At 44.2% G+C, this 16343-nt stretch overlaps 1 protein-coding gene across 1 annotated transcript in view; it reads left to right on the plus strand.

Moving 5' to 3' along the window:
- Positions 1–16343, plus strand: part of ADGRG4 (adhesion G protein-coupled receptor G4) — a 133695-nt gene that overhangs the window by 115545 nt on the left and 1807 nt on the right. The window contains exons 19-22 of the mRNA XM_007956012.1: positions 2819–2897; positions 5207–5487; positions 11049–11150; positions 12641–12808. Coding sequence (XP_007954203.1) covers positions 2819–2897; positions 5207–5487; positions 11049–11150; positions 12641–12808 — 630 coding nt within the window. The remainder of the gene's footprint in view (positions 1–2818; positions 2898–5206; positions 5488–11048; positions 11151–12640; positions 12809–16343) is intronic.

Here is a 16343-nt window from a genome sequence, read left to right on the forward strand (position 1 = left end):
GACTCTGGGGGATACACAGGTATTGTGTTTTATGTGGGATACACAGGAAGATAGATTTTCTCTGCCATCACCATTGTAAAGCCTATACCTTCCCAATGAGCTACTCATCCTTTTAATGAATTCATTACCATAGCACATGCTTTTATTAGCTACATAGTTAGTGCTATTATCTGTGCTAATGTGGGGAATAGAGACAGGCAAATACTAAACAAAGTGTAGTCCAATAAATTGTTTTCAGATACTCTGGAATGCCATTGGGAACAGAACAAAAAGCCATCAATACCCCCTTTTGCCTGGCATCCCTCATCCTGACTCAACCTAAGCATTAAAAACTACTGTAGAAGAGACCTCATGAACAATCCGAAAAGTGGGTGACCCACATATAACTAAAGGGGCTGGAAATACCACTCAGTCCTGGCTTTCCTTTTCCTCATCATCACTCGGTCTTAACTTCCTCTCCAGACCCCTCCACCTTCACTTGCTCCTTAAATGCTGGTGTTACTCATGGCACATCTTTTCTCTTTGATCTTGTCGTCCCACTCATTCTTCCTTGATTATTGGGAGAGGCGGAAAAGGCTATAGCTTGGTCCTTGGAGGCAGTAGAAATCAAATACCCACACAAGACAAGGCAAGATTAAGGTCAAGTTTCTACAGATAAAGATACAATGAGCTACTTTTATATTTGGTTTATCACTTACATAGACAGTGATAGGAAGGGTGGTTAAAGGTGCCTATGCCCCGCAATCCTTGTCCCACACACCCAAAAGAACAATACCCAAACAAAAGTGACCACGTAACTACAACTTGAGTTGTGGGATTCCTCACTGCTGAGGAGCCAGCTCCAGACTGTAGCTGGGTGGTCTTACAATTTGGGGCTCTATTCTGAGGGAAAGGAGCAGCGACAGTTCAGTAGTAGAATTGTCGCGTTCCGTGCTGGAGACCCAGGTTCGCTTGCTGGCCAGTGTACCTCGTGCCAGTGGATGCTTGCGTGTTGCTGTGATACTGAGCAGGTTCCATGGAACTTCCAGGCTAAGGTGAACCAGGAAGAAAGTCCTGGCGATCTACTTCAAAAAACTCAGCCATCGAAAACCCTGGCGATGACAGCTGTCTGATCTCATTGTGCGTGGAGTCTCCATAAGTTGGGGCTGGCTCCATAGCAACCGACAACAACAATCAGAGGGGGTAGGGCAGAAAGCGCTGCACCTCATCAGAACCTGGGAGGTGAGGAGCAACTATCTTATAACAGCCTCCCAGGGGAGATAGCCCAGTGTGAGGTGGCTGCAGAGCAGCACCTCACAGGCCTTCTGTCCTCTGTGTTGGTGGAAGATCACAGGATACTGTGCCAAAGCGCAGATAAACTTTGGTTCATGTCTTTGCCTATGTGGGCTGTGTGGAAACATGCAAGGTCGCCAGGGTGTTCATTGCCTACAGTAGTTTCAGCCCATTAAGTATCAGACAAATGCAATAATGGTAAGGAAAATCGATCAGCATCTGTCTATGTTCGAAGCTCTGCCGTCCTAATGCTAAGGAACCTGTTGAAGGGGTTTTGATGTTTGTTTATTTATTTGTTTGTCTGTGTATCTATCTGTCTGTCTGTCTGTCTGTCTGTCTATCTATCTATCTATCTATCTAAATCCATGTCCAAGGCAGTAGATTTGTCCACATTCTGACAACCAACCAGTAGGGATCGATTTTATTATTATTATTATTATTATCATTATAATCCAAGTGTGGGAGCTCTGGTAGCATAGTGGCTAAAGCACTTGACTGCTAACCAGAAGGCTGGCGGTTCAAACCCACCAGCCACTTCTCGGAAGGAAGGTTGGGCAAACCTACTTCCGTAGTGATACCGCCTCGGAAACCCAAGGAGGGGTCGCTATGAGTCGGGGCTGACTCGACGGCACATAACAACAACAACATAATCAAAGTGTAAACCCGACTACCATGCAGTTTCAATCCTACATGTGAGGCATCCCTCCACAGCTCTCTTCTGACCTTCAGTGTCTGCATCATGCCAGGCACTGTGCTGGGCATGGGCTCTAGATATCTGAAGGGGTTCACCTGTTCGTCATGGAGTAGGACAGTGGAGGAGTTTTCAAGTTGCTTGGCCCTCTGTGGAACAGGAAATTTTGTGTGTGGATGTATCATCTTAGTTTGGGATAAACACATATTTAGAAATAAGCAATTTAGGTTTTGCAAATATACATAGAATTGGATTTTAAAACCCATGTATGTTGTGACCCATGTCACATTTGACCATTTTGACTCGACTGATTGCTTTATTATAGCCTGGCTGAATTGACTGGTCGCTAACTGGTCGATCTAGGCAAAATGTCAAATTAGTAACGAGTGTGGACACAGCTTCCTTGTCAAAAAAGCAACGAAGGCAGTATCCAATTGCCTATGCCCTTCCTCCCAGGTGACCCTGACAAAAAGATAGAGCAAACTGAGGGGCACTATTGAAAGGGACAAAGAAATGGCAGCTGGTCATCTGAGAAGAAATGCTCCATGCAAACTTGCCTTCTGATAAACTAAATGCTTCTATTGCCAAGCAGATATTTTGGCACTTGAGCTATTTTTAATAACCAGTGGGCGCTGTGTTGAAGCCATTGGCATACTGTTGTTTAGCAGATTGCAGAACTCCTAGATATGTTTAACTTGGAAGAATTCACAAACATTTTGCAAACAGTGGTATTTTGATGCCCACACATCTGTGGCTCATTTAAACGGTGTTTTAATGTATCAACGCCCACGTCATTGATCAGGGCTCCTCCCCTGCTTCCTAATGGGATGTCTTTGGCTTGCTTTCCCACTCTAGGAATCCCAGCTATTACGGTTGCAATCATACTGAGTGTGAAAAAAGATCTCTACGGAACTCTGAGCCCAGAGACTCCATTGTAAGTACAGGCATCTCTGCTTCTCTAAGTAGTGGCTCTCTTCCCTTCAGGTTATGGTGGGGGTGTTCCTGGGTGTTCCTGTGGCTTGCTCTCGACTCTGGCTTCCGGAAGACTCAGCTTCAGCCTTTCTTGCTTAAACATAGTTGTAGCCTCACTCACATAATGGTTAGGTGACCCTGGACAAGTTTCTTCACCTCTTACATCCACTTTCTCCTCTGTAGAATGGGTCATAGTGTTTTCTCTCCATGTTGTGTGTAAATTAAAATGACATCATGCATATAAAATACTTTAGCATGGTGCCTTGGCGAGTGCTACATGTCTGGTAGCGATTGATGATGGAAGGAGTTGAGGTGGCCACTCTAACTGAGACGAGTCGGAGAACATGTTCTGCCTTTCTGCAACACAAGTGCACTGAAGAAGACCCACAGCTTTCCTCTGTAAACTGTATCAACTTTCTTGTCCTCTTGTTTCTTTATTTTATGTTGATGAATCAGCCCATCTCTTTGGTTCTCTCATCCATTCTCACAAGAGAGTAACAATTCATGCCCCTCCACCTTTCTAGACCCTTCTTTTAAGGGTGTGTAGATGGTTACCCTGTGGTGCTTTAGGCTGCAAAATTTCATTTCGGACTTCTGATTGTTTTTATTTACCCACATCCAGTCTCTTTATCACTGCCTCTCTAATCTCTTCCACAATAGATTTCCTCTCCCACTGGACTGGAATCAAATGTAGGAGGTCCTGCCACCAAGACAGCCCACCCCTCACTCATCTTTCGTACTGAGATGACAGTTTCCAGAGGGTCAAAATGATATTGCCCTCTTCAGCAGATGACTTCTAATTAGAATTCCGTGTTATCCTTTCTCTCCCTCCCTTCACTCTCCCCTTCCTTCTCATCTCCCCCTCTGTCCTCCCTCCTCGCCTATTTTGTGATTAAAGAGTCTCCAGTGTCTATCTAATGGTGATTCTTCTTCACAGATCAAAAGCAAAAGCACAAATAAGGACAAAGCTAACTCCCCTCACCCCCTAAAAAGCCCTTTCATATGTGAATTGGTTAGTAAGAGGCAGACTGCTCTAATAGGTTTTTAAACATTATTTTTTGAAGAGGTAATACATGTCCATGGTCTGAAATTCAAAAGAACAGAAAGGTAAAGGACAAAACTTAAGTCCTGCCCCCCATTCCCACTACCCCATCTCTCTCTCCAGATGCTTGGGTGACCTTCCAGAGGTGGTCTATGATTAGACACTCTGATTTTTATAGATACTATTTTGCTCACTTTGGTACCCAAATAATAGGTATGCACCATTTGCCACCTTGCCCTCTTCACTTAACAATATATCTTAGAGATGATTCTCTACCCAAACATACACAGCTGCTTCATTTTAAGAGTTTTTTAAAATAACTTTCAAGGTCAAAATGATATTCCAGAAACCCTAAGCATTTGATTCTATTAGGGAAATTATATGCTGCTTTCTGTTCCCTCCTAATACACACACACACACACACACACACATGAAATTATCCACAGCAACATGAATAACGTGGCCAAAAGGAATTTCCTGGGTCCAGTAACAAGGTCTCAGCTAAATTGACACCGAGTTAAATTTGTCATGATTGTCTGTGTCCAGAAATCAGCGATAGTGCCTCCAGTAATTGGAAGTGTTATTAAATGAAGTGTCTGTTCATATGAACCACTGCATATTCCTTCTTTAATCGAAAAATGTGGAGCCATTAATCAAGCCAGTGACCAGTGTTGCTTTTTGGAGTCTGAAGCAGTAGCTGTGGTAGGAGGTTTAAAATATACATCATATTTTAAAGCTGTGCAACTAGAGCTGTCCTCTTTTTGTTGCATTTTCATTAACTGATAATCTCATCGTTGTTTGATATAACATTCAGAAAAGCCATTCATTGCTCGTGTCCTTTTACTGTGATATTTATCATGCAAAACAGAATTCATCCTGCAAATAAAATCTCAGGTGTAAGGTGTGGGGAGGGCCACTTGTGGGGGAAATATATAATGTGTTTTTCTACTGTTGAGGAAGAGAAGAGTCTCCTAGGGAACTGGACAGAGAGGTTTCGGCAGAAATAGCCTCTAGCATTTTCGACTCGGTATTGGAAAGAACCCTGGACTACAGCTCAGAAAACCAGGGTTTACTCTACACCCAGAATAAACTCCAGTCGGTTTCTCTCTCTGGGGCTAGGTGTCCTGAAGTGAAATGAAACTAGGTAGATGCTCTTCAAAGTCTAACTAAAAAGTGTGAGTTTATGTCTCTCTCCCTCACAATGACCTTCCCTTCTTTGTCTCTTACAGTTGTTGGATTAAGGATGATTCTGTCTTTTACATCTCAGTCGTGGCTTATTTTTGCCTCATATTTATCATGAACCTCTCCATGTTCTGCACTGTTCTTGCGCAACTCAATTCTATGACAGCCCAAAGCCAGACGACTCGGCGGAAGATGACCCTGCACGACCTCAAAGGCACAACAAGCCTGACATTCTTACTTGGCCTCACCTGGGGGTTTGCCTTTTTTGCCTGGGGACCTGTGCGGATCCTCTTCTTATATCTTTTTGCCATTTTTAATACCTTGCAAGGTAACTTCAGCTTCTTTACCCTTTCTGTGGCTCGTTAGACCTCTGTCAACTCTTTCATTGCTTTAGATGATAACCTTACCTACCAGAGACCCGAAAGAGGGAAAAAATACTCCAAGAGGCCTCTGCTCCCGAGGAGTTGAAAGGCAGCCATTGGAAACATTAACCGGATGTTAGTGCTTCATTATGTGAATATTCAAGGATATAGGGAGAAGCTCAGATAGTTAACACAACTCCAATTACGGTGATGCTTTTACAGTATTCAGTGCATCAACAAAGTGTGCTTCTAGATACACAGATTAACACTTTTGTTGACATTTTAATGTGTACAACCCAGTAGAACATGGCAACTACTGGACAGTAGGAACATTAAGGTTTTGACCCTATAGACTCTGGATGCATCAGATTTCCTAATACTGTGGGAAAGAGCCAAGTTAGGAAATTGAACAGTTATAAAGGAATGAAGGTCAAAAGCAAAGAACAGTGGGCCAAGGCAAGAAGTCAAGGTTCCAGTCTTGGCTTTGCTACAAATCAGCCTTGAGAAAGTCACCAGAACTGGTTTAATTAGATGACCCTAAACTGTCTAAGGGTTCTATAGCTCTTTAATCTCCTTCCTGTTTTCTGGTGAAAGGAGGAAGTGATCAATGAAGTGATTAAATGATAAACCAAGATGTGATGAAAAGTATAAGCTAGGTGTTGTAGTTAAGGTTGTTGTCAACTTGGCTGGCCCTGGTTGAGTGGCTGGGCAGCTGGTGGTAGTTATTCCTCATGATGAGACTTGCAATCAGCTCCATGGTGGGATCTACCATGAGCAACTGAGTAGCTTCTTTAGGGATGTGGTCTGCTTCCCATATGTAAGAAGCAGCTTTGGGAATGGTCTGTAGTTTATGGCACATTTGAACACTGCATGTAGCCGAATTGTTGTTCAGCAGCCTGCCATGCTCTGCTGATCTTGGGACTTTTAATGGTCTTGAATTAGTGGCCTGCCGTGTTGTTTGGTGATATTGGGATGGTGCCTTTTTACTTGTCAACCTTGGGCTTGGCAGCTTCAGCAGCCAGCAGCTGTCTGAGTGAAATAAAAGCCTCAGCTTCAGTGGGTCGGGAGCAGGAGGCAGAGATGAAGCCCAAGGCTGAGAGGCTTTCACCCAGCCCCTAGAGTCTGGCACTTTGAACTCGGGCTTAAAGCCTCCAAGATTGTAAGAGAATAAACTTCTGTTTGTTCAAGCCATTCCATTTGTGGTATTTCTGTTAGAGTGGCCCTAGGTAACCAAAACACTAGGGATCTGGTTAAAGCACTTCTCAGTAATTGTTGATGTTTTATCTTAACCTGATTTTGTTTATTTAAAATCCTGGGGAGAAGATGTATGCAGAATAATTTTATTGGAATCTCAAACTCCACCCTATGTTCTCATCCACGAGTTTGGCACAATCTGTTTGGGCTATTGGGGCAGGCTGAGTCAACTCAGGAAATCCATTGAGTCAGGGTCTCCCTTACTCCTCTTCATTATTCATTCAACAAACCCTTTTACCAAAGTGCTGTCCGCTTGTGGGCCCATAGGATGCTCCAGCAAGAAAATAATTTTATGGTCAAAAAAGTTGACCATATTGTAAATTACATTCCGCTGTTCTTGGAATGGCATGATGTATGTTACATGATAAAAGCACCAACAAATTCTGCTGGGGAAAAAAAAAAAACTTCAAATATTTGTATTAACCCAGTATTTGTAAGACCTCAGAACCCTTTGTAGCTGTGGTTGTTAACCCTGAGGAGCACTGAGAAATGTGAATTGGTACGTGTTCGTTATGTGCCAGGCAATTGCGAAGTGCTGGAGTGGAGGGAACCAATCTAGTATAAGGCATGGCTTTGCTCTCATGTTTTACGATTCAGGAAACCGTCTCAGAGCAATGAAGTGGACCAACTGAAGCTTTCAGTCCTACCAGATTCTCCCAATTTTATATAGCCATACTCTGATTGGAAGGAGCTCTGGTAGCATAGTGGCTAAGACACTTGCCTGCTAACCAGACGGCTGGCGGTTCAAACCCATCAGCCACTCCTCGGAAGGAAGGTTGGGCAATCCTACTTCCGTAGTGATACTGCCTCGGAAACCCAAGGAGGGGTCGCTATGAGTCGGGGCTGACTCGACGGCACATAACAACAACAACTCTGATTGGAATGTGAAAAGACACAAAATATGTTGTCCCTCTATGTGCTCCTTTTATTGTCCCTCTGATAGAAGAGACGGAGTTCTTAGGAGTTCTCCACACCACTCTCACTTGGTCCCTTTGAGGCTACCAGCACCTGGTTGTGTCCTAGATTGCTGACTGAGGTTCTGGGGATAGTCCCTATACTGTTCTTCTTGACAGAACTACCTAGCCTACACTGCAATACCCTGGTTTGGCACTTGATGCCCTAATTTCAAAAACTAACCAGCCTTGGTGTAGAATACCCCACAGAAGTGGGTCAGGAACTACGTGCCTATGCACACTTCTTCCTCAGCAATCAGTCCAGGCTTCTTGGTGGCTCGCTCATCCTAAGGACAAACATGCACAAGCTGTGGAAAGAGGGATGAAGCAGAAAGCTGACAGGAGAACAAGAAAGCAAAGCCATTTCGAGAATTAAGAAAAGAAAAGAATGTTTTCAAAGTAGGGAGTGTGCGCCATCCCTACAGTGGGAGACAAAGCACATCTAAGCAGGTCGCCTGTGTGGGTGGAAGCAGAATCCAGCTAAGATCTCTTGAAGACTAAAACCAAAGGCCCAGAGACGCAGCAGCAGCAATAGAACCAAGCTACCTGAGACATGCTTAATGTCCAGCAAGCACCAAGCATTCTTAGTCCTGTCTACAAGATAGGATGTGCCATGGCATCTTGTGAAGGGGGTGTTTTCAGAGCTCTGAGTTGCAAACTCAAGTTACACACACATAGTCCACATCTCCACACCACACATCTCACCACACACACACACACTATATTCTCACACACACACCACCCACCCCACCACACACCACCCCACATATGACCCAAATAACCTCCAAACAAGAACGCAGTGAAACAAGCAAACACATTAACCCTTTGAAAGATAGATGGCAAGCACGAAATTTTGGCTGAAAGGGATTGCCCTGTGGTCAGATGTGAAAAAAAAAATTAGGCTCATAATGAGCCATTCGTGAAAGAGGGATGCTCGAAGAAAAATGCAGGTGACAAAAGCCTGGCATCGGCCCTCATGTCTATGTTCTAGTGAATGAGCAGATCAATCTGTTATTAGAAGGAAAAAGGAGGGCTGTCAGGCAGCTCATCGGAATTCGCAGAATAACATTTCAGTCTGTGAACTAACTAAACTCCAAGCTGGAAGTCTGAGCGGGAAGAAAGTGCTTGAGGTCACAAGTGCCTCTCATTCCGGCCAAAGCTGAAGGATTTTGACCTGCTCTGACACTGGCTTTGCCCGCATCACACGGGGCTGCGGCCTGGACCACTTGCCGGGTGGCTGCTGCTCAGAAAAAGAGTGAACACTACTGAATTCATCACCACAATCGTTTGGTGGCAAATGCAGCAAAAGCCTTTAGGGGAGTTAATGGGACAAGTCATTCCATTTAGCCTCCAAGTCTTGTTGCCTCCCACCTGGAAACCGAGAGTCTCAGGGCTGGGCCCAGGCCGGGAGCCCAGAGGCCCTTGAATCAAACTCCCCATTCAATGACAAGAAGTGACTGGCCTCTGCCTGAAAGTCTCCAGGGCCAGAGACCTCTCCATCCATAAAGCATGGCATTTGAGTGTTAAGCAGCTCTGATTCTGACTAGCAGTCCTTACCTAATGGTAGTATGGTGCAGTGCTTAAGACCCTGGCTCTGCAGTCAGCCTGACCTGGGTTCAGTCCTGACACTAGCAGCTCTCTCTGAGCTCTGTGGGTCTCCACTCTCTGGGTTGTAATATAGTTGCTCTGCGGTCACCGTGGGTCGGAATTGGCCAAAACTAGTTGTCTGTAGCTTCCTCTCACTGCTCCTAGTTCTAAACTGGCATCCTCGCAGAACAAGCCTGACTTGTTCTTTTCATGACAGTCCTTTCAGATCTATGACTATAGCCACCATTTGTCCTCACCTTATGTTTCCCATTCCAAGTTTTCTTGTATCCAGATAAAACCTTCCAGCCCCTTCAGCTCCTCCCAAGCCACCAACGTCTTTGTTCACTCTATTCTGGAATACTTCTGTTTGGCATCATCCTCTTCAAATGCAGCATTCCAAACTGAACGTGGTGCTGGTGGACATATGGTCAGACCAGGACCGACTGGCAGGAGACTGTCACCCACTTCAGTCAAGGTTCTTCACTTCCACAAATAGCTTAACTGTGGGGGCATTTACTGTTGACATGCGCTGAGTTTGCAACGAGCTGAGACTGTTGGGATCCATCCCGAATTATTTACCTTCAGCATAACTGCCCAGTGGAGAGGTAGAGGAACCTGCATAGAAGCAAAGGTTTCCAAATTGCACTTGAGCAAAAATAAATATCTTGAGACCCAAGTAGGTATTGCTAAGGCTGTAGAAGGCTGTGAGAGTTTGTGTAGCATGTGCTTTGGGTTATTTCTGCCCCTTTCACCCCCAACTTTAGGAAATCCAATCAGCCTTCCAGGGCATTTGGGATCAGGGTCATCTCGAGTCCTCCTTTTATCTTCCAAGGAGATATTTTAGAGTGTGGGGATGAGAAATGGCCAGGATTAGCATTAGATAGCTTCAGCACTTCCCTGCTACTGGCAGGACAAAATCAGGGCTTGTAGAGGTATTTTCCATGCAGTGGAATCATGCTAAAGAACAGGTGTGTTAGTTATTTATTGCTGTGTGACAGATTACTCCAATATTTTAACAGCTGAAAGCAACAAACATTTATTACCCCACACAGTTTCTAAGGGTCATGAAATCAGGAGCAGCATAGCTAGTTGGCTCAGGGTCTCTCATGAAGCTGTAGTCAAACTGTTGACTAGGGCTGCAGACGAACGAAGGGTTGACTGGGGCTGGAGGAACTGCTTCCAAGAAAGCTCACTCGCATGGCTGTAGGCTGGAGACCTTAGCTCTCATCATGTGGGCCTTTCCACAGGGCTGTCACTCAAGGATATCTTCAAGACATAACACTTGGCTTCTCCCAGAGTGAGTGACTCCAAAGAGAGAATGAGTGAGAAAGAGCAAGATGTAATCTGCTAAGTTTTTGTAACCTAATCTTGGAAGTGGCATGCTATCACTTCTGCCATGTTTTATTGGTGCAATGTGGAAGGGGACTATGCAAGGATGTGAATGCCAGAATGTCGAGATCGATGGGTGCCATCTTGGAGACCAGCTACCGTAACAGATTTGATCTCTCATGCTCTAGGATGGACAGCAGTCCAGGAGGAAAACTGTGCCTGGCATGAAGTCTTGATACAGAACTTCCTGCCATCACTGCCTTTGGGAAGGAGGTTAGAAAGATTAGTGGTCCTGAGGTTCCTTGGAGATACTATCTGTAGTGGCAAGAGCAGATCTGAGTCTGAGTAAGGGTGACAGCTGGTGAAAGAAGCTAAAAGAGACTGACTTTTTTCCCCTGGCTTAGGATTCCTCATTTTTGTGTTCCACTGTGCAATGAAGGAGAGTGTGCGGGAGCAGTGGCAGATACATCTTTGTTGCAGGTGGTTTCAACTGGATAACTCTTCTGGTAAGGTGCCGCTTTGGGTAAGGATTTGAATTTTCCATTCTGTACATGACAGATTCGATTACCTTTTCTCCTAACTGTAATTCATACAGTGTTAAAATGGAGGCTGTTTCCATGTCATAAAAATTATCTGTACCTTTCATACTGAGATGAATGAAGTCAGATGAAGAATGTGACTTGTTATTGTTGTTATGTGTCATCGAGTCATCTCCAACTCATAGTGACCTTATGTACAACAGAATGAAACACTGCCCAGTCCTGTGCCAGTCTCACTATCCCTACTATACCTGAGCCCATCGCTGCTGCAGCCACTGTGTGTCTATCCATGTCATTGAGGGCCTTCCCCTCTTTCGTTGACCCACCATTTTACCTTCTCCAGAGAGTGGTCCCTTCTGACAACACGACCAAACAAGGTGAGATGAAGCCTGGCCAGTCTCGCTTCCAAGGAGCATTCTGGCTGCACTTTTTTCCATGACAGATCTGTTAGTCCTTTTAGGAGTCCATGGTACTTTCAGCATTCTTTGCCAACACTACAACTCAAAAAATCAGCTCTTCTTTGATCTTGTTGTCCAGCTCTCACATGCATATAAGGCAATTGAAAATACCATGGCTTGGTTTAGGTGCATCCTAGTCTTCAAGGAGATATCTTTGCTCTTCAGTACTTAAAAGAGGTCTTTTGCAGCAGATTTACCCAATGCAATATGTCTTTTGATATTTTGACTGCTGCATCCATTGACGTTGATTGTAGAACCAGATGAGACTTGGGCCATATTTTAACTAAGTGAAGCTTCTCTTTTGGCCTATATTCCTTGGGTTGCTTTTCCTAGCTGTCACCTCAGTCTTGTTGAATTGAAAAGAATATTGATTGTGTGCCTGTTGTGTGCTAAACAATGGATTTCAGGAGCCTTCTGGATTGTAGCCAACAGTAGATTGAGTGGATATGGAACGAGGAGTGGTGGTGGAGGTGGAGAAAACTGACCAGCATTCCTAAGATACCTGGCTAGTTGGGATGCCAGGGTGGACCTACGTCCCTTCTTGCACAGTGAGACTCTGATTTTGCCTCTCAAAACTAGCTCTTCCCTTGAGAATAGCTTGAGTCGCAGCAAACTGATTTTGTACCTATCAAAAGGCATCTTATCTCAGGCCCAGCACAAAACCTAGTCTATATCCTTTAGAGAAGGCAGTGCCTGAGCTAGAAGATTTTGTAAGGACGACAGATATTACCTTCCTGGACACTGGACATGCCAGTAGGCTATTGGTTCTTTTGCCAGGCTCTAGAGAAAGTGGGCATCCTTGGTGAGTTGGCAGTCTGTACTGCATATCATACAAACTTATTTCTCACAAATTCATAGAAAATCTGACTCCTGGAAGTACACTGAGCTTTTATCAGTGCTATTTTAATAGCACTATTGAAGTATAATTTACATACCTTAAAATCTACTCATTTTAACTGCACAGTTTGATGAGTTTTATATTTTTGCGTGTCATTTCAGATGTAAGCAGCAGATGTGGGCTGAATTTTGGCTATAAACAGAAGAAACTGAAGAAAACCATTGAACACAAATTGTTGACACTGTCCCTCAGATCAACTGCAAGTAATTCTACTTTCAAATCTTTAGGCTCCATCCAAGGCACTTCTTCCAATATAAGCTTTCCACATGGTGAGAAGAAAAAAAAAAGGGGGGGGGGGCTAGCCATCTGCACTGGTATTCCAGAGATACTGAATTAATGTGAGGCTACATACTTGATCTCGGATAATGCTCCCCCTCAAAATTAAATGCACATGTGCATGTATATACTTGAGTTCATTCTTGGAAGTGTGTGTAGAGATACTTAGTAAACTTAATATGTATACATCTGATGGATCATTAGTAGCAATGCAGGAGAGAAGGATTGGGGGTTGAAAAATTTATGGGTTGCTTGGGACCAACAATGCAACAATTGGTCTCTCCTCATCCAGGGCAAACGAGAGTGAAGAATATCAAAGACCATGGAAGCGATTAGTCCAAGGAACTAGTGGATTATGGGAACCTTGGCCTACATGATCCTAAGACCAAAAGAACTAGATAGTGCCTGGCTATCACTACTAACCACTCAGAAAGGGATCAAAATTGAAGATCATTGATAGACTGGGAGAAAAACGTGAAACAAAACTCAAAATCATAAAAAAGACCAGGCTTACTGGTCTGCTAGAGACTGGTGAAACCCCTGAGACCATAGCACCTAGTCACCCTTTGAGCCTGGAATTGAACTCACTCCCATGGCTTAACTTTCAGCCAAACAACAGGCCTACAAGGGGAACAATTACACCAAATAGGTATACTCCTATAGAAGGGCAGTATTTGCTCAGGGAGATAGCTCAGAGGGCAGAAATGCATAGGAAAGACGAACCCAGGGAAAAGGTTACCAAAGGGAGGAAGTGGGAAGAGAGTTGTCACATTGTGGGGATTGTAATCAATGTCATGAAACAAAATGTGTATGAACTGTTGAATGGAAAACAAATTTGCTCTGTAAACTTTCACCCAAATCATACACATACAAGCTATCACTCACACCAATAAAAGCACCCATTAACCTTGAATGAGACCTCAAAAAAAAAATTACGGGTTGGACCACACGAACTACAGCCTCTACTACCCTGAGACCAGAAGAACTAGATGGTGCCCAGCTACCACAACCAACTGCTCTGATCAGGATCACATTAAAAGGTCTCGGACAGAGTGAGAGAAAAATATAGAATGAAATTCAGAATCATAAAAAGGACTAGATTTACTGGTCTGGTTGAGACCGGTGGAACCCCCAAGACTATGGCCTTTAAACACCCTTCAGACCTGGAACTGAACCCACTCCTAGGGATCACCTTTCAGCCAGACAATAAACAGATTTATAAAGGGAACAGTAGTGGACTGATGAGGAATGTAATCCTCAGAACAACCAACCATACCAGACCAAAAAGAGCAGCATTTGCACAAAAATAAAGCTCAGACAACAGGAAGGGTCAGGAAAGAAAGATGAATGGAAAGGAGGAAAGCAGGGAGGAAATGGGAAGAGTGCTGTACATTGAGGGGATGGCAACTAATGTCACAACAGAAAAATGTGTAAATTGTTGAATAGAAAACTACTTTGCTCTGTAAACTTTCACCCAAACTACAAAAAATAAATAAATAAAAATTTGAGTAATTAAAAATAATTTGTCACAGACTGTTACAACCAAAGGTCCTTGTGTGGTACGAATGGTTTGCGCCTGGCCACGAACTGAAAGGCTGGCAGTTCAGGTCCCTTCAGCAGTGCTGTTGAAGAAAGGTCTGGTGACTTGCTTCCAGAAAGATCACAGGCAAGAAACCCTTAAGGAGCTTAGTTCTACTCTGGAACACACGGCATTGTCATGAGTGGCAATCAACTTGACAGCAACAGTTTTGGTTTGGTTAAATGAAACCTTAGGCATTATCTAGTCTAATCCTCTAATTCTACAGGGAGGAAGTTTAAGCAAGGACAAGAAAAATGACTTTTGGACAGTAACTCAGCCCATCAGCAGCAGAACTGGGACCAGAACTCTAGTCTCCTGGCTCCCAGGCTAACCTTCATTGTACCCCCTCAACCACATATCTTTCTAAGATGCTCACCATTTTCCATAAAACCAAAACCAAACCTACTGCCATTGAGTCAATTCCGACTCCTAGCGACCCTCATTGGTTTTCAGAGACAGTAAATCTTTACAGAAGTAGATTCCCAGTCTTGCTTCTGCGGAGTGGCAGGTGGGTTTGAACCACCTACCTTCTGGTTAGCAGTCAGATGCCTTAGGCACTGTGCTACCAGAGCTCCTTACCATCTTCCATAGGAAGCCATATTTCTAAATGCAGACACAGATGTTGAGGTGGGGGTGGTGTCTTGAAAGGGAAAGGGACAGGAAAGAAATGGCCTAAAGTAAAGAGACAGGTAGAGTGAGCAAGAACTTAAGTTAATGTTTGGATGACTCGGTTCCATACTTCTGATTAGTTGCTGTAGACTTTGGTTGCCTTGCTTAAAGACCAAAGTTGGCTCCAGTTCATACACACAGAGCAACTTTGGTGGCCTGGCTGTAGTCATTCTCTCACCTTTTCAGTGCTGGGGGTACATATGCTTCACCCACGCCTACTTTTCACTGTGTTGGCTCAAAACAAACGTATATTCAAGGGCTGCACCCGACTTAGAAGCAGCATGGTGGGCAAAAGAAGCACTGAGCTTGGAGTCAAAAAGCTTTGACTCAAGTCCCAGCTTTGTCACTTACTCTCTGACCTTGGGCACATCACTTCCTTACTTGGAGCTTCAATCATTCTACTTTCAGCATGAGGGGGCTAGACTGGATCAACTCCAAAGTCACTACCAGCTTCAAGATGGCATAAGGCAACACTGTTTTCTACACTTTCAACAGTCTCAGTGCCAACTTTGTATGGGAAAGTTGGTGGCTTGCATGCAAAAACCTTTTCCTGTCCACAGTCCATCAAACTCTGGCCAGCTAACTTGCAGATCTATTCTAGTGTTCGTAGGGAGGCTCTGGGGAGCCATAGTGTATAGAGGCCTGGGGTGTGGCAACTCCTTGGTAGATCACAGTTGAGGCTGATGGGGAAATATACTTTTATTATTATTACTACTATGTAACAGTATTTACCTACTACTTGTTGCAAAAGGGTTAGTGAATGCTGGCTCCCTTGCTGTTCCTGGGGGGTGTACTTTCATTAGCAAATACACAGTCCAAAGGGGTACTTATTGGTCTTTGGAGGAGTGGTAGTAAATACCATGGCTGGAATTTTAATGTTGTACCAAGCACTAGACCTGAAGAGCTTGGGGGTGTAGGGCCCTACCGGAGGTGCTCAGTCACTTGCGACATAACTCAGCCAGTGGGGCAGGTAGTCCATCCCTTTGGGCTGCAGGTTTTAGACTGGCAATGTGGATGCTGCCATCAAACTTGCTGTGACCAGAAGCTCAATTCCATTAGCACAGAATGAAACAGCACTCTCTGTACTGCAAGACGCTCTCAGGCCTGAGAAACAGCCAAACCGTCAGAGCAAGAACATCACATTCAGAGGGGATAAGATGTGTGTGTTCCCATTTTATGTTCTCACTTCCTGGAGGCCTCCAAGAATTGTCCATGGATGCCCTTCCTTTGGTTGAGATTCTTATATTCCACTGCCTGTTATTCACAGTGCAGGAAGAATA

Source organism: Orycteropus afer, unplaced genomic scaffold (genome assembly GCF_000298275.1).
Source record: "Orycteropus afer afer isolate SDZICR_OR568_19922 unplaced genomic scaffold, OryAfe1.0 scaffold00571, whole genome shotgun sequence".
Taxonomy (NCBI): domain Eukaryota; kingdom Metazoa; phylum Chordata; class Mammalia; order Tubulidentata; family Orycteropodidae; genus Orycteropus; species Orycteropus afer.